This window comes from Saccostrea echinata, unplaced genomic scaffold (genome assembly GCF_033153115.1).
Source record: "Saccostrea echinata isolate AGI-Se365-2 ecotype Australia unplaced genomic scaffold, CSIRO_AGI_Sech_v1 ptg000064l, whole genome shotgun sequence".
Classification (NCBI taxonomy): domain Eukaryota; kingdom Metazoa; phylum Mollusca; class Bivalvia; order Ostreida; family Ostreidae; genus Saccostrea; species Saccostrea echinata.
Genome location: NW_026889813.1, coordinates 1,087,110 through 1,110,944, shown reverse-complemented (window position 1 = coordinate 1,110,944; position 23,835 = coordinate 1,087,110). Strand labels below are relative to the sequence as shown.

Below are 23,835 nucleotides of genomic sequence, written 5' to 3'. Positions count from 1 at the left end.
GGGGTGTATAATGTATCTGGTCAGTGGTGGGGGTGTGTAATATATCTGGTCAGTGTTGGGGGTGTATAATGTATCTGGTCAGTGGTGGGGGTGTATAAAGTATCTGGTCAGTGCTCGGGGTGTATGATATATCTGGTCAGTGCTAGGGGTGTACAATATATCTGGTCAGTGCTAGGGGTGTATAATGTATCTGGTCAGTGCTAGGGGTGTATAATGTATCTGGTCAGTGTTGGGGGTGTATAATGTATCTGGTCAGTGCTGAGGGTTCACATAATCCATGAATTGTTAAATATGTATTGTGAAGGTTGATTGAGAAGTGAAGTAGTAACAGTTTAAAACAGTAGAAAAATTTGAAAAAATGTGAATTGAGTGAGCTTTTATACAGTATTCATTATTAAAATACATGTAATTACATTTGATATATTGCAGAGGATGCACGGGACAGTGAAGTAACAAAACTGATAGAAAGTTATGTCAAAGAATTAGAAGAGCTCAGGTATATATTTTATTTTTAAAAAGAGTCAATGATACAAAAAATTCAGTCTCTTCTTGTTTAATGCTCTGCCTCATGTGGGATATGACTTCTACAGGGCCAAACTGTTGGAGGCTGAGCACACAGCTGATCAGTTCAGGAGGAAAAATGTGGCATCGCGGATGGGGAGCAGCATGTCCCTCATGAACGAGCCTGTGAGTCCAATCTCACCAGGACACATGATGGGGAGTTTTATGGGGTCAATGACAGAAAGTAGGCTTTCTATTATAGAGGAGGCCAAACGAGATGTCAGTCGAATGAAAAAGCTGAAAAAAATGAAGAAGAAAATGTACTCAAAAACAAGGTAAGTTATTAGCAGTATTGTAATGCACAAATGATGCCTAAGAGCATGTGACTTGAAAGTGTTATAGGGAACGATAAAGACAGCCCCAAACTGTGTTAACAGTCAACAGTATGCACATCTAATCTCAGATAAAATTTAATTGAATTTTAACTGAATTATTTTAGTGAAAAAGAGGACAATTTTGATGATGAAAAGGATCAAAATGAGGCAGAACAGAATGGAGAAGAGATGAATGAAGAAGAAGGAGCAGATAATGAAGAGGAAGAAAATACTGAGGACATCAACGAAGAAGATGAGGAGGATAGATTAAGTGCAGATGTAAGTCTTTATGCAAAGCATTTATTATCTTAAAGATTTTTACCTGACCTTGCTGAAGTCAGATCAAAGTGTTTGCAGTAGTTGAATCCAAGGCAAGACTCTATATGCAGCTATAAGCCCCATCTGTGCCATGCTTTCTTGGATGAAGCATCTGGCTATGCCTTTCACCTGTCTGGATGTTGCATATGAAATATGTTTTTGGATGAGTGGAGAGAAAAAAAAATGGAAATCAATTTATCCCTTGATAACTACTAGCTTCTCTTGAAAAAATTAAGCTCAAAATTTTTGTTCTGATGCTACTTGTACATGTACATTTTCTAGATGAGTAGCCAGACACACTCCAACATCTGAAGTGAAGAAATTAGATAATGTTTTCTAGTTGAACAATTATACTTGACATTAGACTTAGCATTGTGTTTTATAGGACATTAATAAAAGCATAATATGTAGTGTATGATTATCTATGTGTTGCCTTCTAATACATGTACTTTGTTTTGAAACAATCCTTAGTTTGCAGAAAAATCATATAAAGTACATGTAACTTTAGATAGTGCATGTTGTTTAAAAAAGGGATGTACATTTTTTTCTCATGAACAGCTAAATGGAGATGATGAAGAGGATGATGACATGGAAGAAGAGCTAGAAAATCTGTCTTCATCAGATTCAGACTCAGATACTGATGATAAAGGTTAATATATTATTATTATTTATATACATGTAGTTATATGTACATAAGATCCTATGAAAACTGTACATGTACATAAAATCATATTTAAATACATCATGGAGAATGTACTGGTATTGATACAGTTTGATATTCTGTTATTTGATAAAGAATGGTAATTCTGTATTGTGTATTGAACATGCAGCCTTTGCGGATCCACTAATGGAGTACCTGTGGTTTTATGAAGGTGAAAAGTAGCTTCCTGTGTGTGTGTGTTGTTTTCGTATTTTTCTTTCTCATATGCTGTAAAAAACATTTTATATTAGGTTTTGTAGTACATGAATTTTAAGTTCATAACAAAGATTTGGTTATAGATTTCTAGACTTCAAGAACCAAAGTTTAAACTCTTTAAGTACATGTACTTATTTCTCCCAATTTTTTTCCATCTTGTGGCACTGTTATCCAGCAATCCTGAATGAGTTTCCCTTTTATTTGACATTTGAGCTCTATCAAGTATTTTGTTAATTTTGTTATAATTAATCTGACAGGTTTATTTGTGCATGTTTGTATCATTGAGTACTTGTATCTATGCAGTATATGTTAAAATATGCTTGCTATGAAAATTTATATTTTTACAAAACTTATCATCAGTGATGTCATGTTAAATGGCTATAAACTATTGAAATTGTAAATCAAATTAATATAATTTATTTTACATTTTTTCCAGATTCAGATAACATACATGAAGACCTAGCGGAGCTTACGTGTAGTATATCTATAAAACAGAGGTTGGTGGAGGAGCTGGAACAGGCTCAGAAGCAGGTCCAGGCGGTCCGCCACCAGTACGAGGAAAAAGTCCGACAATTACAGTCCCAAATCCGAGCCACAGAGGAGGAGCGAGACAAGGTCCTGTCTAACATCAGCAGTGTAGAGAGCGAGTCCATGGGGAAGGTCAAAAAGGTCAAGGAGGAGTACGAGAAAAGACTGGCAGCCCTCCAGAATGACCTGAAGAAGACAGAGCAAGCCAAGCGTGACTACGCCCGCATGCAGAAGCAGTCCTCATATCATGAAAAACAGTTGAAGACCCTGCAGCATGATTTGGCTGAAATGAAGAAAACTAAGGTATATTTTTGGGATTAAAAGTAGGGAATTTTAGAACTATTAAAAGTTGTCCCATAAAACAGTGCATATTGAACACAGGTGTTATATAGTTGTAGTGCATCAGCAATTTTGATAGGAACTGTCTTTCATAGAATGAAATTTACATAATTATGATTGAAAAATAAAATTCTGATGTTTAATAATGATGATTTTGAAAATTGCAACAGACTTAAACTAAAATTTGAAGAGAGAAAATGTACAAAATTCCTTGAAATTTAAACCCTTGATTCATCTTTGAAAAGTATTTCTAAAAGAGAGATTTTTAGTTTGAAGCATCCAGTGATGGGATGTTTGTCTTGTTTAAGAATATCTTAAAGCCATTTACACAGTGTGACTTGTTAATGTAGGTGAAGTTAATGAAGCAGGTCAAGGAAGAACTAGAGAAAGGTAAAGCTGTGGAGGCCCGGCGAACCAGGGAAGTGGCTCAGTTACGTAAGGACCAGGTACGCAAAGAAAACATGATCCGCAACCTGGAGAAGGAGAAACGTCAGAAAGAGGCTGTACTCAAACGCAAACAAGAGGAGGTAACTCTTTACGTCTTCACTCTCTATACATCTAAATTTGGGATTGGGCTAAGGTGCATGGTTTTGTTTTCTCTGTTTTCCATTTCCTAAGAATACGTATTTAACCTAATAGATAATGAAATTAATGTCATGACTTTTGTAATATTTTATCCATTTTCATACAAATCTAATTGGACAATATGCTATGCACCAACATATTTGTTATTTCTTCCTTCTTTCATCCATTGTTATTTTTTCATTCATTTATGTACACTTGTACTTGTACCTATGCTTTTTATATGACCTGATTGTCAATAAGTAATTTTCTTGATGGAAACCCACTGTTTCAGTTGAATGCCAGCATAGAAAAAATCACAAGAGAGGTAACTTTGTACAGGCTTATCACTCATGCTATGTATTCTTTACTTGTTACACTGTACTTCATACTCATGTAGCCATGAATATTAAATAGAATGGGTATATATAATCAGTCTATAGATGTCCTAGAATTTCTCAATGTTCACAATGCAATCTTCTTTTTATTACTGGTAGTTCCTCTGATTTTTGTGTGTATTGGTTAGAATTAAGTTTTTTATTAATAAATGTAAGAGACCTACTTGTATTAAAAGTAGACCATTTATTTTCAAAATTTCTCCTCTGTGTAAAATGATATTCTCTACAGCAAATCAGAAATTATAGGTGAAACGTCTGTAAAACCATATCTTATGTATATGTGTGATGTGTATGGTATAAAAAATAGCAAGTCATATACTGTATATGTGGTACAGGTGTCATCAAAATACACAGCATGAATTGGTATTAAAAATCCAGTAGAGGTGTGGTATTTGTAAAGAACAGGACTGTAAAGCTCCATTATGTGTATATTTATGTCAAAGTCTCCCAACTATTATGAAAAGCTGATTATTTTAATTTCTAAAAATAATTTTTAAAAATGTAAAATTCATTCTGTCGAGTAACATTTCATTATTTGATGGTCCTTTTTTCATAAAAAATGAGAGCAGCTTGTACAATAAAGCTTTTATCAGCCTGAATTAATAACTTGTATGTTGCATTTCATTAAATATGATATTCAAGATGTGCAAGCTTATTGGTTTTGCAGTACACCAATATCTCTTGATTTTTTTTTCTTTAATACAAAGAGTTCATGATTTTTAAAGAAAGGGAATTTGCAAATTCCCTTAGAAAGTATTTTACTTCATATTTACATTTACACATTAATTAATAGGTGGATCCAATACCACATGAGTCTGACATATTACTTATCAGATTTATGTGTATGTTACAGCTTTTTAACATTGTGTGTTCTCATTACATGGAAATGCATACTGATACATTGCTTTTGACTTGGTTGTGCATTATTATGATTATTTTAATTTCCTTTAATCAAAGCACACTTCTAGTCTTTTATTTCTTTTTGTCAGGTTGAAGCTCTGAGAAGAAAAGAGAAAAAACCAATGTCATCCATGGCTGCTGGCAGAATAGCCAAATATGACCGTCCTAAAACCATACCAGTGGGTGGGTATTCACTTGAGACACTTGCTCGAATTTTGTTTTGTCATAGAGATAGTGTTATTGTAATACTGTAATGGAGATAGTGTCATTGTAATAGTGTAATGGAGATAATGTAATTGTAATAGTGTAATGGAGATAATGTAATTGTAATGGTGTAATGGAGAGAGTGTAATTGTAATAATGTAATGAAGATGTTGTAATTGTAATAGTGTAATGGAGATAGTGTAATTGTAATAGTGTAATGGAGGTTGTGTCATTGTAATAGTGTAATGGAGATAGTGTAATTGTAATTGTGTAATGGAGATAGTGTAATTGTAATAGTGTAATTGTAATATTGTAATTGTCATAATTTTATTTTCATTACAGCTCCATTTACTTCATCACCTCGTAGAAAGAAGCGTTCAGAGTTCAGTGCCAAAGCCGCCAAACAGAAGTGGGATACACTGGAGAAAAAGGTTCAGTCATCCATCTATATGATTGTGTGTACAGTAAAACTTATCTAATCTGGACAGCCACCAGTTCCATAGAAATTGGCCAGATAAGGCAACATTCTGGAAAGGAAAAAATTTTAAACAATTGAATTTACTGAAATGGACTTTAAGTTTACAGTGTATTAGACAGGATTTCGTAATACACAACATCTGGATAAGACAAGTTTCACTGTATAATCATTATTATCCTCTAAAATTGGCTGGGATTCCAACTCTATTTCTTTTTCCACAAGTGTTTCTACTGTATTATTTGTTTAATCATGACATTGTGTCTCTCTTTCATACAGATTTCTAATGTGATAACTAAAAAACAGACCATCATCAACATGGAGAAAGATATGGATATCTGGTTAAAGGTAAAAAACATTATTACATTTGGTCTTTTACAATCATGTACCTAGGATGTCTACAAAACTACATGTATGTAGAATACATTGGATCGAATTTTATTCTTTATTGTAGGAAAGAGAGAGTGTCTGCAAGAAGCTTGACAAATTCTGCAGAAAAAGAGATATAGCCATTAAAGAGGGCAAAGTAAGTTTATTTATAGAGTAGCATTGTTTCATTGAGTATCCACTGAAATGAATTTGCATGTAATTGAAAGGAATAGATACATATATGTGATATGTTCAGATTGTATCCGAAATGTCACATATTTTTTTATCCAGTTCACGGGATCACAGTGGGACACCAAAATTCATGAAAAATGAAATTTTATCCCATATTTGGAATTGTTTACTAGAAACTGCCATTTTTCTTTTTTCTTGCTCTCACAATACTGGAAATCTTGTTTGATGCTTGGCTTATTATGCTTGGTTAACGTACATAAACGAAAAGAAAAACATTTTCTGTGACAATTACAAGGTAATTAAAATGTATCAAAACTTCTCTTAGGTTGAATTGTTTTTATCATAGGGTTTCAATTTTAACTTGTTAGAATTTTGTCAATACAAAGTTGCTTAAGAGAAAACAAAACGAATCAGAGCAGTTCCGTGTGACAACAATACAAAATTTAATCCATAACTTATTTGGTCTGCTTTTCTGTAAGTATTGTCGATTGTAACACAGAGTCAGAGTGATGCTTCAGTATCAAGAGAAAAATGCAGATGACTTGATACAGAGACTTACAAATGGTAAACTGTGCTATAAACAGTCTATTTACAAAATTCAACATTGACCATGGGGATTGCTGTGAATATGAAATTCTAAAGTTACTTGCAATATAATTAACACTATGAATATATATGAAATTAGGAATAAAAATGATCCTTTTATAATGATTTATAATGATTTTTTTGGTTGATATTTTGCACAGTTATTTGTACATTTTTTTTTTTTTTTTTTTTTTTTGCTGATCAATTTTACAGTATTTCACTTGAATTCCACTATTTTCAAGGCTCCTGTACAGTATAAATTATCACATGTATGTGAATACTGTATTGATGTTTTGCATGGTCCTTTTTTGACCTATTTTGTTTAGGATGACTCTGTGATTGGGGAGCTGAACTGTGTGGTTTATTTTTTTGACCTGTCTGTTTTGCTTAGGATGACTTGGTGATTGGAGTATCTTTATTTTAAATGCTTAGGATGACTTGGTGATTGGAGGACCTTTATTTTTTTTTGTTTAGGATGACTCGGTGATTGGAGGATCTTTATTTTATTTTGTTTAGGATGACTTGGTGATTGGAGGATCTTTATTTTATTTTGCTTAGGATGACTTGGTGATTGGAGGATCTTTTTTTATTTTGTTTAGGATGACTCGGTGATTGGAGGGCTGAATTAGGTGATCTTTATTTTATTTTGTTTAGGATGACTCGGTGATTGGAGAACTGAACTGTGTGGTCTTTGTTTTATTTTGTTTAGGATGACTCAGTGATTGGAGAACTGAACTGTGTGATAGGAATGCTGCAGGGACAAGTTCAGTATACACAGGAATACATCTCCGAGTGTCAGTCACAGATCATGCAGATTGAGGAAGCCAAGGCAAGTTTTCCTATTGAATATGATTTCATTTGAATCTTTCTGGGAATAATTTATTGTATATCTTACAATCTATGGCCCTAGATGTACACAGGAATAAGTTAAGTCTTACAATATGCATCTCTTCCTTAAAAAAAGAAAACTTATGCATCTCTTATATATATAATAATTACAGTATAATAATTTAATAAAATACTCATGAATCTGCTTCATATTCTCCATAGATCTGAGTATTGTAATTGATGTGAAGTCTTTAATTGTTGTACCTGTCATAGAATTCTATCTGTATTTTGTAGGAAGATAATGAAGGATTTGATACCACAGATTTGTTCAATAACTGCTCCTTAGAGGAAACCAGATATTTACTGGAACACTTCATACAGACTTCCATAGGAAGGGTACAGTATTTAATTGTACTGTTTTATCAAATGAAAGCACAAACTTTCACTGATGCTTATACAGTATTTGGTTTAAAGTAAACCCTGTAACTACATTTGTAAGGTGTTAGTCCTGTTACAGCCTTGGAAGGTCTTCATAAATCCTGTAAATGCCTTTGTAGGAAGTTTATCTGTGTTAATCCTGTAACTGGATTTCTTGGACCTGGATTTTTATAAATCCTGAAACTCTTTGTAGGGAGTGACTTTATTAAAATAATGTACAGTAATTACACAGAGGACCATGCTCTTTGTAAATGCTGTAAACAATTCTGTGTAAATGCTGTAACTGCTTATACAGAACCAGATTCTGTGTAAATGCTGTAACTGCTTTTACAGGAACAGATTCTGTGTAAATGCTGTAACTGCTTTCACAGGACCAGATTCTGTGTAAATGCTGTAACAGCTTTTATAGAATCAGACTGTATGTAAATGTTGTAACTGCTTTTACAGGACCAGATTCTGGGTAAATGCTGTAGCTGCTTTTACAGGACCAGATTCTGTGTAAATGCTGTAACTGCTTTTACAGGAACAGATTCTGTGTAAATGCTGTAACTGCTTTCACAGGACCAGATTCTGTGTAAATGCTGTAACAGCTTTTATAGAATCAGACTGTATGTAAATGTTGTAACTGCTTTTACAGGACCAGATTCTGGGTAAATGCTGTAACTGCTTTTACAGGACCAGATTCTGTGTAAATGCTGTAACTGCTTTTACAGGAACAGATTCTGTGTAAATGCTGTAATAGCTTTTAACTACTTTTATAGGCCCTGGCTCATTGTTAATCGAGTTACATTTTTTGTAGGGTTATTGTCAATCCTATTACTTTTTTTTATAGGGCCTAGCTATTTGTCAATCCTGTTGCTATTTTTATAGGGCCTAGCTCTATCCCAGAAGGAGAATGAGTTGAAGGAGATCAGAGAGATGCTTCACCAGACTGAGTTAAACAACACTTTACAACAGGATCTGCTCAAGCACATGATAAATGACCAAGTGGGCATTGAAGTGGACAATTTGATGACCAATGCTGCTGATGGTATATTTCTTTTCTCTGTTTTTATCACAGTGAAACACTCTAGTGGAACTCTTTATTTTAATTCTTTATGTGTTTATATCATTTTTTTTATCTCTATTTGCCCTAAGATTAAAAGATCAGAGGACCTGTTATTTTACATTTCTGTGGCTGACCACACCATTGCTGTTGGTCATAACTCTTGAGTTATGTGTAAATGAGATAAAAACAAATATGTTTGGTCTAGGAATATGGCTTCAAATCTGTTCAAAGCATCAGATTCAAGTCATTGGTCAGGGAGAAGTCTGCTACAATTAGAATTTGGCTTTGTTTTGCAAATAGACTTTGATTATGAATGTTTCTCATATGAAATATTGTCCCATCATAGGTACCTGTAGGTTTACTGATATTGCTGTTTATTCTTGAGTATACAGTTAAACCAATATTGCTTAATTTTTTTTTAATTTAAATTTAAGATATGGAATCCTCTGAGGAGTCTGCCTCGTCCTCACCTGCGGACAGGTAAGTCAGTCTTGTTCCAGTGTTGCATAGAGTGCTTCATAAACAATGCATTAGGGTATTTCTTGTGAATTTAGCTCTTGCGTCATCTAAAATACATATTTTAAAAGCTTTTGCATAAGTTTTAATTGAATAACTGGCATTTTGAGAAAATTTGAAATATTTTCTTAGATAAAATGTTTTGAGAAACCCTGCTAGGCTTTTTGAGAAATTCTCCTGCTGTTAATAATATTTTCTTTAATGCAGTTTACTAACAGTTTTAAAGATAGTTTTGAAATTGAAAAAAAAAACACTAATTTTTATCATTATTTTTTTTCCTCTTTAGTTCTGTTATTTTGATTATGTGCATTTTGACATTTGTTTATCCATATTACATCATGATTTTGGTACCTGTGTGTTATACATATCATATTGTACATACTTTTACCTGGTTATACTCTAGTGGTTGAGGTTGACATAACCAGAAGTTTAGGGGTGGTTGTAATATCAGGAATTTTAGTGTCATTTACCATTGTCATTTAAGATTGGTAGTTGGTAGAGAGAGGCATATGATCAAAAGTCAATTTCTTTCTGTATTCAAAATATTTCAGAAAACGTTATGCTCTTAAGTACAGGTATGACTTTATTTCAAGCATATTTTGGAGAAAACATCACTCATCAAGCACCTGCTATACGGACATTTTGTCATGCCTGCACACGCAGTACACTGATTGAGAAATGAATTTATTCGGACACAGATTGTGATTTTTTAATGAGAACACATGACACATTAGGGTCTAAGTCATTTTACATTGTGAGGGTTACCGGTATATTCAAGATCAGGATTAATACACATTTTTTGCATTTCTGTTGAAGTCATACTTAGGTATGTAAATTTGGGTACAATATTAGGTTCAATTTTACACAGAAACTATGAATAAAGTCAAATCTTCTTGAATTAAATGTAGATATAGCATCTATCCTATAACACTAACTGTTAGGGTAAGGTTGGACGAGGGTAAATGTTTCCATCTTAGTCATAGTTAATATCATTTTCATGCTGCTTTTATGCCTCCTATGGTACAGGTTCACATTTTAATCCCTCCTTTTCAGAGCGAGCAACAAACCCAATATAACTGACCGTTCTGCAAACTTTGAAAATTTAATTAGGTAATATGTGCTCTTAATCAACAGCCTAAATTATATCCTGGGTACTACTCATGGCTAATCGGTCATCTGTCAGCTTTTTCACATAGATTCATTGCAGTCAGTATAATTTCCATGTATATAGTCATCGCACTGTCTTGCTGCTGTTAAAGTGAAAGTCTATATGTGTAACTATATATAGAAGTAACATATAATCTACATTTGGAAAATTTTATTTTCTAATTCTGTAACTTGGTCACTTTTTTATTTCAGTCTTTATATTTCACTTATGTCTCATAATAATTTTAATATTTATTTAATATCATTCTACATTCATATGTATGCAGAATTGGGATATTCTTGTACCGGGTATTTGGATAATATTTGTCATGATTTGAATTATATAATAGTATCTATGGTGAATTTTTTTTTTTTGCATATATAATGATAAATAGAATTGGGAATACAAACTCATAAACACAACCACTGGGGCAATTGCATGAAAGTATTTGTATAATGCACTGGCATACCCTCAAGAGAATGTCATATGTATATGACGCAAGACATAATTTGAATCGGATTAAAGCACTGGCACTGAAATATTGGGTTGGGGAAAACGCATGTGAGAGGTGGTGAAAAGTCAAGTAGAGGCGGACTTAAATTTTTCTTATGCCAGAGATTTAGGATTAATCTTTGATGAACTTTAAGCATTGCATTCTTCTGTATTGCCATGTCCAACTTTTTATAGCTCTGCAGCGCATTTAACATTTTAAATTATACATGTAGAACATTTGTAAATCCATACAATCAGTGCAGGTCAGAGGACTTGTAGCAATATTCTTAAATATAAATATACAATTAAAGACGGTACCTTAATGTTAAAATTGATTTTGATTCTTGTTTTTAAATGATAGTCACTGTGATACAAATTATAGCAGTGCTCATTAATAGAGTACAATTTTTCTGGTTATTAAAATTTTTTTAACATCTTGATTTTTTTTTTCTTTTTTTATTCCTGCTGCTTGCCCGGTACATTTTGGGGTACCTTGGATTTTCCTCTTTACTATGAAATCTATGTTGTTTGGATGTCAATTTTCTGGCTTAGTTTTGACCCATATGTCTTCACCATTCTGGTTCTGATAGTATGTTTTATTATGGAGATTCTTAGTTTATGACGACACAGATTTGGTACGTGAAAGATGTATTCTTTTTTTAATGTGTAACTTTTTTTTTGTACATTATCTCTCGAAGTACGTGAGAATATTAGTGTAATTCTGGTGATCTGCTATATATTTCTGTAGTTTTTCACTTTATAACCAGGGGTAAGATAAGATTAATTTCAGTTGCTGCAGTATATATTAGATATACAAAAAAATAAATAAAAATATAGATAAATAAATAATTAAAACACAGTTACTTAGCATGTATGTAGCAATTTGATTTAGTTCCTGTTACAAAAATTAGCATTAAAAAATGGCAAAATGATAAAAGAATTATAAGGGATAGATTGATGTAAGTTATTACATTGTTCCATTTTATGTTTTGTCCTTAATAGAAAGAACATTAGAATTGTTGTACATGGATAAACATGAATCTTTAATAATAAGTTTGCTGAAAAGGTTTGGTTTGGGGGGGGGGGGTATTTACATGTATTTTTTACTTCATATTTTAATCAAAATGAGAGAAATGCACAAAATTTTGGTTTGGAAATTAATGTTTGATTATGAACAATGAAAATAAACCCCCTGTGTTTATTGGAGATTTGCATTAAAGAGAACTAAGATATTGACTGCAATTGATTATACCTGACATGGAAGCTCTTTTAGTCTGAAATATTCGATACAATTTTTTTGCATATTTAAGAGTACCTTAGTCTTTCTTTGTTAAGTTCTATGATATGGAGCAAAATTAGTTAAAAAATGTATACCATACAAAATGGAAATATACCCTCTGTATTAATTTGATTCCGTTATGCAAATAAAATCTCCATACTTGAATAGTGTGAATAATTGCAGTTGATACTGAAGTCCACTTACCTGCAAATGTCCATTCTTACTATTTTGCCATCATTATGTGTTTAGTATCTGTATATTAATTTACACTATCACTGATTGTTATGATTATATAGTTGTCATGATATTGTTATGCCTAAGAAGGAAATGCATTATGGATTGAATAATGGTTACTGTTAAGTAAATGAACAATCCAAGCAGCCCATACTTTCAAATCACCAGCCACCCACTTATTTTGGATATAATTAAAAAAATGTACAAAATACTTGATAGAAAAGGTACAAATCCTGATCTGAACTTCATGAAAAAAAATCTAAAAAATCTAAGAATTTGTTTGCAGAATTTGAATTATTATACATATGTATGTATATTGCAATATCCTCAAATTCTTGATTTATATTTAACAGAAAATTCAAGAAGGTATGGATTATAAGATTTGTTTAAACAAGCAGCATATTTTTCTCGATTTCCATTATCTGCCAGACTCTGCCTTTTTCTATCTGTATACACTGTCTGCATTGTATGTAAAATTCTCAGGTCACTGGTCTGTAAATAAAGGATATGGATGAGTAACATATGCCAACAGGAAGGAGCTAGGGAGTTGGTCTGGAGTAAAGTTTTGGTGCATGAAACATGCTGCAGTTTCCAAAATGCATTTTCTTTATGTAGAATTAAGTGGAGATCTGATAGCTAACTACTTCTGTTTGCTAATTAGCATCAATACTTCATAATAATTCACATTAACTCTTGATCACTGTTTCCTTTGCAAACTGATGACTCAAAAGTTTGACCATCAGATCTCCATGTTAATAACTATAGACTAATTTTATTATCGTGATTATGCCTTTTGTTTATTTTGGATTTATTTGCAGTTATGAATCCTGTTCTGTTTTTATTTGTTTTTCTGTATTAGCATGTCGTGTTTTTCATTTTCTTCTTTCTTTATACTTTTTCCCTTTTACTACTGCTGCTGCTGATGCTGGCTTGGATTTATTTGCGATTTAATGCTGACCATTTTGTTTCCTGCTGCACTGTTCAGCATGTTTGAGAACACTTCTGAGGTTTCTTCCAATGCAGTTAACAGTACTGTCAGTGTACCCGCAGCAGAGCCCCCTGTTAGGGGAAATAAGGTAAGTCATACCACCTCAGAAAATAAATCCCCTCAAGTCCATTATTGTCAGGTCCTTTAAAGGAGAGACATTGGATCAGCACATCACCACAGGCCCTATAACACTGGGTTTACACAAAAGCATGTATCTTTTCCAGATGGATATTTGTTAAATTTTGTTCTTTGCATGTTTTCAAGTAGCATGCATTCAACATTGTATAATTATATAGAGTCTATGTTGAATGTCTTGATGCATGTTTTATGTTGTTTTAGTGATGTGATTGTCTAGTGGTACATGTGTTCTGTAGAATAAAAATTTACATACATGTATGTGCATGGCCGTTTTAAGTTTATTTTTTGCCCCCCCCCCCCTTTCCCCATTTTAAACTGTATAGAACACTGTAGAGTTTTAAGGTTGAATACTCATGAACAGTTTATGGTAGTGATCTAAAGATGCTTTTTATTAGGTCACCTGAGTCACTCAGGTGACCTATTGCTATCTGTTTTCGTCCGTCGTCGTCCGTCGTGTGTTAACATTTGAACATTTTCAGCTTCTTCTCTGAAACCGCTGAACCAATTTCAGCCAATTTTTGCATATGGCATCTATGTGTGAAGGGGAACAAAATTTGTGAATTTCATGGTCCCTGCCCCCCTGGGGCCTGAGGGGTGGGGCTAAAACCACCAAAATTAATGCAATCTTTAAAAATCTTCTTCTTTACTCCTGGACATCAAGCAGTCAAACTGTTGACATGATTGTAATAAGCATTGAGCCCTCTACCAAAATTGTGAAATTCATGGCCCCAGGGTCAGGGGTTCTGGTGCTAGGGCGGGGCTATATAGATCATATAGTGAAAGTGCATTATTTCTTTGAAAATCTTCTTCTCTACTCCTGGGTATTACTGAAACAAATTGAATACATAGTTATGATAAGCAAGGGTGACTCTACCAAAATTGTGAAATTCATAGCCCCAGGGTCATTGGTTCTGGTGCTGGGGGGGGGGGGGGGGAGGCTATATAGATCATATAGTGAAAGTGCATTATTTTTTTGAAAATCTTCTTCTCTACTCCTGGGTATTATTGAAACAAATTGAATACATAGTTATGATAAGCAAGGATGACTCTACCAAAATTGTGAAATTCATGGCCCCAGGGTCAGGGGTTCTGGTGCTAGGGTGGGGCTATATAGATCATATAGTGAAAGTGCATTATTAGTTTCAAAATCTTCTTCTCTACTCCCGGGTATTATTTAAACAAATTAGATATATAGTTATGATAAGCAAGAGTGGCTCTACCAAAATTGTGAAATTCATAGCCCCAGGGTCATTGGTTCTGGTGCTGGGGGGGGGGGGGGGGGCTATATAGATCATATAGTGAAAGTGCATTATTTCTTTCAAAATCTTCTTCTCTACTCCTGGGTATTACTGAAACAAATTGGATACATAGTTATGATAAGCAAGAGTGACTCTACCAAAATTGTGAAATTCATAGCCCCAGGGTCATTGGTTCTGGTGCTGGGGGGGGGCTATATAGATCATATAGTGAAAGTGCATTATTTCTTTGAAAATCTTCTTCTCTACTCCTGGGTATTATTGAAACAAATTGAATACATAGTTATGATAAGCAAGGATGACTCTACCAAAATTGTGAAATTCATAGCTCCAGGATTAGGGGTTCTCGGGTGCTAGGACGGGGCTATATAGATCATATAGTGAAAGTGCATTATTTTTGAAAATCTTCTTTTCTACTCCTGGGTATTATTTAAACAGATTAAATACATAGTTATGATAAGCAAGAGTGACTCTACCAAAATTGTGAAATTCATAGCCCCAGGGTCATTGGTTCTGGTGCTGGGGGGGGGGGGCTATATAGATCATATAGTGAAAGTGCATTATTTCTTTGAAAATCTTCTTCTCTACTCCTGGGTATTATTTAAACAAATGAAATACATAGTTATGATAAGCAAGAGTGACTCTACCAAAATTGTGAATTTCATGGCCCCTGGGTCAGGGGTTCTGATGTTAGGACTGAGCTCTATTTATTATATAGTGAAAATGCATTAATGCTTTAAAAATCTTCTTCTTTGCTTCTGGGTATTATTTAAACAAACAAAGTACATTGTTATGGTAAGCAATGACCTCTTCCAAAATTGTGAATTTCATGGCCTTAGGGACAGGGGTTCTGGTGCTAGGTTGGGGCTATATAGCTCCTATAGTGAAGGTGAATTATTTCTTTGAAAATCTTCTTCTCTGCCCCTGGGTACTATTTAAACAAACTAAGTACATTTTTATGATATGCAAGGATGCCTCTTCTAAAATTATGGATTTCATGGCCCCAGGGTCAAGGGTTCTGGTGAAAAGGGGGGGGGGGCTCTATTGATTATATAGTGAAAAAGCAAAATTTCTTTGAAAATATTCTTTTCTGCTTCTGGTTAAAAAGCAGAGAAGCAAGTTATGATGAGCAAGAGTGCTTCTTCCAGAGTAGTGAATTGCATGACCCCTGGGTCAGATGTGCTGGTGTAAGGGTGGGGCTGTTGATAATATAGTGAAAATGCATTAATTCTATTAAATAATCCTGTCAGCTCCTTAATGTTAAGTAGATACATGTAAAGAAAGTGATTACTTATGAAGAGCAAACTTCTGGTCCCAGGGTGAGAGGCTCTGGTGTTTTTCGGTGGTGAAGGGGGGGGGGGGGGCTCTATTGATAATATAGTGAATCTGTAGGAAAAATGCATTATTTCTTTAAAAATCTTCTCTGCACTTGGGCATATCAGAGGCAAAAAGAGTAAAAGTTGTAATAAGGAAGGGTATTTTTACCAGATTTTTGAACATCTGGACCATTTGGTCAAGTGTTCTGGTCCTAGCCAGGGCTCAATTTGCATTCTACTGAGAGGAGTTATTCCCCTTTGCCGTTTACTTTTGATAATTAATCACTGTAAATAATGTACTTGAAAGGTTAATAGAATAAGAGAATTATGCAAGAATTTTTATTGTATAATACAAAAATTATTTTCATAGTTTTAATGATCAGGTGGACTTGTAAGTAATAGATAAATAAAGATGAGACAAAAATAACTTGTCTTATTAAATGTTCATCAAAGACCAAGAGAGGCCAATGTAAGAGATTACAACAAGAAATTAAAATAGTATAGAAGCACTGATAGTTTGTTTATGTACTTATGGTAATAGTGATAAATGGGGAACAGATTAGAACCTAATCTATAAACTGTTAATGAATACTAGACTAATTATTTTGTTGATCCTGATCACCCTATTTTTCTTGCTTCTGGGCAACAAAGCTTCACCTTTCATTTTAATACTCTATGGATCCTCTAAATTGTTGTATTGTACTCAGATGACCGTTAAGGCCCTTGGGCCTCTTGTTTGTATATATAGCCTCTGATTCTGTGTTAAAAGGAAGAAGTAAAACAGTTCCAAAATTCAGTGGTAATAAGGATTGGAATCAACAGTTTCTTTTTTGTCAGAATATGAATGTTCACTGAGGGTATTAGGAGATTGTTTCTCATTTTTTTGGTTCAGTAGTTGTTCACTCATGAGGTGCCTTAAATAGGCACTCTTGTTTGTTTTCATAAATTGTTTGAATTACTAGCTGGTTCTTGAATTCTCCAGTCTGTTTGATTTGAGCATTTCACCGTATGAAATTTTTTTACTTGGCAGATTTATCTTGCAATATCCTTTTATTGTCAAATGAAAATTTTGAACTTAGTTTCTTTGTAATTTTAGTTACCCCTTTTGATTTAATTCTTCTTTATTTGAAATTTTTGTCCTGATAGTTTAGTTCTCAAGTACATAGCTATACAATTTACAAATTGTATCCATCATTTAAATGTTAGTGCTGTTTTGGTCTATTTTTTGCTGACAGACTGTTTAGGAGACAGTTTGAGGTTAAGTCCAGTCCTGTGTTTTATAATATGCCCATGTCAGCCTGTCAGTACTATCCACCTATAGAGCAGGTACTAACACTAGACCATCCATCTCTCTCTTTCTGTACAAATTATGAAAGAAAAAGAACATTTATAGTCACTCAGATGTTGAATAAGGAAGGTTTGTGGAAATGCTTCAGGGGGTATCCTATGAATATTATCACAAGGAAAGGAGGGATCTTATTCTTTCTTCTTCACACTATTTTTTGCTCACCTCAACAATCAGTGGTTGATGTACTGGTTTATAGTTCATGGAGCAGTACTATAAGGCTTACTTAGACCAAATTTGCAGGGATGATGCATGTAGAGGAATGCCAACAATTGATGTGTTTCTGATGCTGACAGAGCTATATTTTCAAGATAAGTGATCAAGTTTTTGTCTGTCTATTCCAAAAAGACTAGAAACAAAACCTGGACCAAACTTGATAATGCATCAAGGGATGCTTGCTACAATCATACTATTTATCTACCATACTAAGATGAGTGGCCAGATTAAAGTTTTTAGAGTATGATAGGTTCATCCCAAATAGGCTTGAATTAGACTTGCCATGGATGATGCTGCATCTAGCCCTGTTTATTACCAGTACCAGTCATGCTTCAGGTGCTTTCTGACCTATATTTCCTGGATGAATGACCAAGAAAAGTTTTTGTAGCAGGTCTATATCCAAAGTAAGCTCTACCTGGACCAAACTTGTTTTGTAGATAATGTATCTATTGAGGCATACAACTGCAGCCTAAATAAGCATTTCAGATGCTGTGTTGTGGATGTTATAAATATTGTAATTAAAAAACCAACTATTGTATCTCATTGAACAAGTCATTTGATATGAGACTTTTAGCCCCACTTTTGTATTAGATTTGATGAGATGCAAATTGTAATCTTTGAGTACCTATATTTATTTTTTATAACTCTGGTATCATATGAAAGAGAGAGATGGAATAACTGTTGTGATTTAGCTTTGATGGCTGGAGGTTTAGTTGATGGTGTCATTGCTTGTATTAGATTTTTTTAGCGTGAAGGTTTTTTTTAAATAGTTATTTTGTCATTCTTTGTGCTGACTGTGAATTTCTATCAGTCATCCATAGAAAATATTCTTAAAAAGGAGAAGTCAAGAGATTGATAAGATTAACTTCTATTTTGCATTGCATGCAATATCATTGACCTGTCTATATTGTATCTTGGCATGACAATGTTCCTAACCAATGTTTTAGGAGTCCACTTCACCGGTGAGTAAAATGGAATGAACACAACACAATTCAATACAAATTTAATGCATATTCTTATTCCTTACTGTATATATACATGTGTATTCATAATATTTATATATTAAATAGCACTATTTACACATATTTATTTATTGATAAATTTTATATACATTTTATGAATACTTGCCAGAGGAGAAAAAGCTATCAATTTTCACAGTTTCACATTAGGATGAATTGTTGCTCAAATTTTCTTCCAAATTTTAACACATTAGCACTGAATTGCATCTTTTCTCTAATTTACAACATACATGATAAAGTATCAAATAGTTTGATCACTTCTCTTTACAAAATAAGCATTATAATTATATTTCTTTTATGATAAGGCCTAATTTTACAATAAAAGAGATCAATGAAAAATAGGCCATTAATTTAATTAATATGCGGATGTTGTCATAGTTACAGAAGAGACCTCGAAAGTTTCAGACTCCAACATTATCTTTTCTTCGGAAGCAAAAATCAGCCGTAAAAGTTAGAAAATGAAAGCAATTAACCTTTAAAGAATGAATAAATTGAACACTGCATGCTAGAAATCCAATCAAGTACTGCATGTATGTGATGTGAACACATTGGTTGAAGTAAACTAAAGATTTGCATTAATTAATTCTAGATTATTAATGTTTGTCAAACTGATAAACATATTAGGAATGGTTATAACAGTATGGTTTCAGTGATTACTTGGTTTACTGCTTGGTTTGAAAATAAATTTGGTGTAAGAATTAAGAACTGCACTTATTTTTTTTTTTAATTTTTCTTACATATATAGATATGTATTCATTCATGTATTTGAAAAGGAGAGGGGGGCAGCACTTTTAAATTATTCACAAGAAAATCATTAAATATAATTGATAAGTTTTTATTTGCCTGGCAGTACCTCTGAGGTAGAGTAGGTAATGTATATTTCTATATATGAAAACAGTATGTGGGGGAAATCTTTACGAATTCAATTTTCATGCCCTACCATGAATATAGCTGGGGCACATAGTGTTTCTATCATTTTAATACTAGTACATATACTTAGTAGATGGATAAATGTCATATGGTAAGGTCAATTACTGATTCACCCACAACAAAGTTGATTTTAAATTTTCATTGTCAGCAGGTATTTCTGTACGCATGTTGTGTACCCATCTTCTAAATAATATTTAAATTAATAAAAATTATAATTGCACAAATATCGTGACATAAGAGCTATATATTCAATTTCTATAGCAATGGATCATGGATTTAATCAGTGATGTATTTTCTTAAAACATATTAGACTCTAAGCTTATAATAATATAAAGTGCTATTCATTGTATTAACAAAGTTACTAAGTTAAAATGTTTTATTTTTAAATAGTTGAAGATTTTCATATTTCACAAGAACTTTTAGATATATTAACATGCACTCAAAGTTTGTCATTAAAGAAGGGATATAAAGCTAAGGATATTTTTTTTCTTTTGTAATATATTTTAAAATCTTTGACTTTAATATAAGAAATGCATGTACATGTATGTAATTTTTTCATTTTTACTTTGAGTAAAGTATATAAGTCAGTTTTCTCATTTTTCAATGATATGGATCAATTTATAGGTCAATGATGTATGCTTGTCTGATTGGTTGACAGAATATTTTCTCTCTACCAGGTCAGAAGGAAAACCCCTTTACCCCAAGAGCTACTGTATGCTGATGGAAGTGTCACGCCTCTTTTACCTCTGCCAGAAACTCCTGAAGAGGACGAGGGGAATTCCCCCAGAAAAGAACCCCCAGAAGTCCCTCCCAAACCCATTAGGAAGCAAGCTTCACAGGGGGTAGACAGCCAGCTGATGCCACCCCCCAGAACCACAGGGATGATGAAAATGTCTTCATCCTCCAATCTGTCAAAGTATGTGTTTATAGTTCTAGTTCAGTGAACTCAATGTGCCAGTAGTTAATGTTTGTTTGTGTAACGTCTCTTCAAGAATTTTTCACTCATATTGAGATGCCAGTCCACTTGCCCATGAAGGGCTGCAAATTAAGACCTGTACTTGGCACTTACGGCCTTTGAGCAGTGAGGGGTGTTTTTCGTGTAAGCACCTACTGCAACAGGGGACCTCAGTTTATACGGTCTCATCCGGAGGACCTTGGTAGTTAATGACTTTGATGGGAAAGTGAAAGAACACAGAAGTTTTGATAGATGTATCAGTTTAGATAATGCAAACAGAAGGTTTATATAGTTGATATATTTAAAGAATTTTAGTGTCCAGTTTTCTCTTTTTATCAGAGTTTTTAGATGCGATGTTGCATGGATTATTTCAGGATTGGTATTGAATCAGCCCCGAAGCCTGTCCGCCCAGACCCCGGTCCCTCCCCCCGATTTCAGAGGAAGGACTACACCAAGCCTAGTCCTGAACCCTCTCCTGTGTTCCGACGGAAAAACAACAGTTCTTCCAGCCTCATATCCAGATCTAGCTCTATGTAAGTGAAGGATTTAGTTCAATTTTACTCTCTTAAAACTGTTTCTGTTGACAGTATGTACAGATTACTGCTGAATGCTTGAACAGTTGAAAAATTATTGCTACAATGGTATGCTTTCACTTGTTTGCAACTTTTCTGCTGGATTGAGTTTAATCAGTGATGTTGTCTTCTTGATCGTAATCAAATTTAAAAAAGGAAAAGACTTGGACCAACTTTTTTATTTACATAATGAAAACTCATTATAATGTGTTTATATTACATCTGATGAATAAAACTGTAAGCATGTTAATTGTCCTTTAAGTAGGGAAAGCATTATGGATTTCAGACGAAACAAAAATACACAAAATCCATATCTGCAATCCAAGTAAGAAATACAGTAAGGACTATAGTCTTCAGAATGAATCATCATGTTTCATTCAGGAATAAAAGAAATGCCTTTCTTCCTGCAATATGTTTTAACTGCTGTTGTTGCTGTGCTTTAGCTAAATTGCAGCAGGTTTTGCTTCTTGCTGAGAAACAGCCATTAGTTCTTTGTGCCCCATAATGTGGGCCAGTCGATATTCCTCAACTTCCATATGCTCAATCATTCGTCGTGACCTTGACATTTTACGTAGGTAGCTCTGAAGCTGTGAATTGCTGGAACGTCGGCCAAGTCTGCTAGCTGTGTTCTGAGGAACTCCTGCTCGGCTTAGTTTACTCTGAAATAGGAATGTAGAAAATGAGGGAAAGATGTCTAAATGATATATCAAGAAAGAAAAAAAAATTAGAATTAGATTTTAGTAGAAAAAAAGTGTCAATATGTATGCTAAGATAGAGATGGAAGTTTATTAAAATATTTTTTTGTCTAATATTTTTAAGTTGTTTTGGTGTGACAGTTTTATCAATGTTAACAGACTATATTATATATAACCCAGAATATATTTATCTTTCCATATGGACTTTATGACCCTGCAATTTTGAAACATTCACCCAGAAAGTATATAAGAGATTTAGAAAGATAATAACTAGGTCACATTTATAAAATACCCATGTGCAAATTGATTCTGCAGCCAAATAGGTCAAACACAGATTGACCTTGTACCCTTGTCTGAACTATTTAAATCTTTGATACATTCCATGAACATGTCTCTAAATTTTTATAAGTACTTAGGTTCTCAATATCTTAAAAGAAACATAAGTCTGCATGTGTATTGATTTGCTTAATGTGTCTAACTTGTAACTCATCATAGAAAGCAAAATCTAAAAACACTGATGAAGTGATTTAATAATGTATTTATCTTTTAAAGTTTCTTTGTAAAGTTGGTGGCATTTTTAAAAAAAAAATGCAGTTTCTAACAATTTTAAGCTCATTTTCAGGAAAAAAGGGAGAGGGGGAGAAATATATTTTGTCTTTTTCTGTTTAATTCATTTATAAATTTATATTTTGTCTTTTTCTGTTTAATTCATTTATAAATTTAAGTGAACAATTATAGAAATTTATATTCACAAAAACTAACTTTTCACACAAAATTGCTAAATTGAGATCTATATGGCTATATCTATGGCTGTGCATTTTAGTAAGATATCTTATCCTGCTAGTATTAGAGATATGATATCTATTTTGGTAAGATATCTTACCCTATTAATATTTATAGGTGTGATATCTATTTTATTAAGATGTCTTACCCTGTTAGTATCTATAGGTGTGATATCTATTTTAGTAAGATATCTTACCTTGTTAATATCTTGAGGTGTGATATCTATTTTTATTAAGATATCTTACCCTGTTAGTACAGCTCTGTATCTAGAGGTGTGATATCTATTTTAGTTAGACATCTTACTCTGTTAGTATCTAGAGGTGTGATATCTATTTTAGTAAGACATCTTACTCTGTTAGTATCTAGAGGTGTGATATCTATTTTAGTAAGATATCTTACCCTGTTACTATCTAGAGGTGTGATATCCGTTTTATTAAGGTATCTTACCCTGTTACTGTCTGTAGTGTTCAGTGATTCCTGGCTGCTGTTGAGGAGCGATTCGTACGAGCTGAGATGTGTTTTCCTGCGAGGCATCTCTCCAAACCTTAAATGATGCTCATTTTCCTGCATCCTCATTCTGACAGCGTGTAAGATTTCAGATAATGTTTTTCTCCGTACATCAGGGTCCCTTATTGAAATATAAAGCATTTTGTGGTCGGCTGTTTCCTTTGGGTTTAAGTGTCTTCTATTTCCAAGATCCAATGGAGGCAGGTAATGCTCCCTCTGGTCCACACCATGGTGTTCAGATTTATTTTCTGAACAAGATTGCTGGGAGTTTTTTGAATCAGTGTCAGAATCACTGTCCTCGATCCTCATGTCTGAATTTTCTCCTGTGAACAAAGCAACTTGGTTTTTAGAGGAAAACTTGACTTTCTTTTTCTCACGAGGTTTTTCTTTTTTTGGAATGTTTTTATCACTTCTGTCTGGGTCCACAATTTTGGGCATGACCAAATCATCTTGTAAAAGTTCCTGGGCAGCGG

At 33.5% G+C, this 23,835-nt stretch overlaps 1 protein-coding gene across 3 annotated transcripts in view; it reads left to right on the top strand.

Annotated features, from left to right (window-relative positions):
- Window positions 1-23,835, top strand: part of LOC133175964 (kinesin-like protein KIF21A) — a 52,433-nt gene that overhangs the window by 12,844 nt on the left and 15,754 nt on the right. The window contains exons 12-30 of one of the 3 annotated variants that reach the window (XM_061311120.1): window positions 430-496; window positions 591-836; window positions 1,001-1,154; window positions 1,752-1,842; window positions 2,546-2,940; window positions 3,327-3,503; window positions 3,833-3,865; window positions 4,925-5,018; window positions 5,382-5,470; window positions 5,794-5,862; window positions 5,969-6,040; window positions 7,370-7,493; window positions 7,787-7,884; window positions 8,797-8,956; window positions 9,409-9,454; window positions 10,544-10,600; window positions 13,628-13,718; window positions 20,528-20,766; window positions 21,180-21,338. In XM_061311120.1, the coding sequence (XP_061167104.1) occupies window positions 430-496; window positions 591-836; window positions 1,001-1,154; window positions 1,752-1,842; window positions 2,546-2,940; window positions 3,327-3,503; window positions 3,833-3,865; window positions 4,925-5,018; window positions 5,382-5,470; window positions 5,794-5,862; window positions 5,969-6,040; window positions 7,370-7,493; window positions 7,787-7,884; window positions 8,797-8,956; window positions 9,409-9,454; window positions 10,544-10,600; window positions 13,628-13,718; window positions 20,528-20,766; window positions 21,180-21,338 (2,461 nt within the window). Of the gene's footprint in view, window positions 1-429; window positions 497-590; window positions 837-1,000; window positions 1,155-1,751; window positions 1,843-2,545; window positions 2,941-3,326; window positions 3,504-3,832; window positions 3,866-4,924; window positions 5,019-5,381; window positions 5,471-5,793; window positions 5,863-5,968; window positions 6,041-7,369; window positions 7,494-7,786; window positions 7,885-8,796; window positions 8,957-9,408; window positions 9,455-10,543; window positions 10,601-12,995; window positions 13,009-13,627; window positions 13,719-20,527; window positions 20,767-21,179; window positions 21,339-23,835 lie in introns of all 3 variants that reach the window. The other 2 variants (XM_061311121.1, XM_061311122.1) reach the window with 2 other exon arrangements.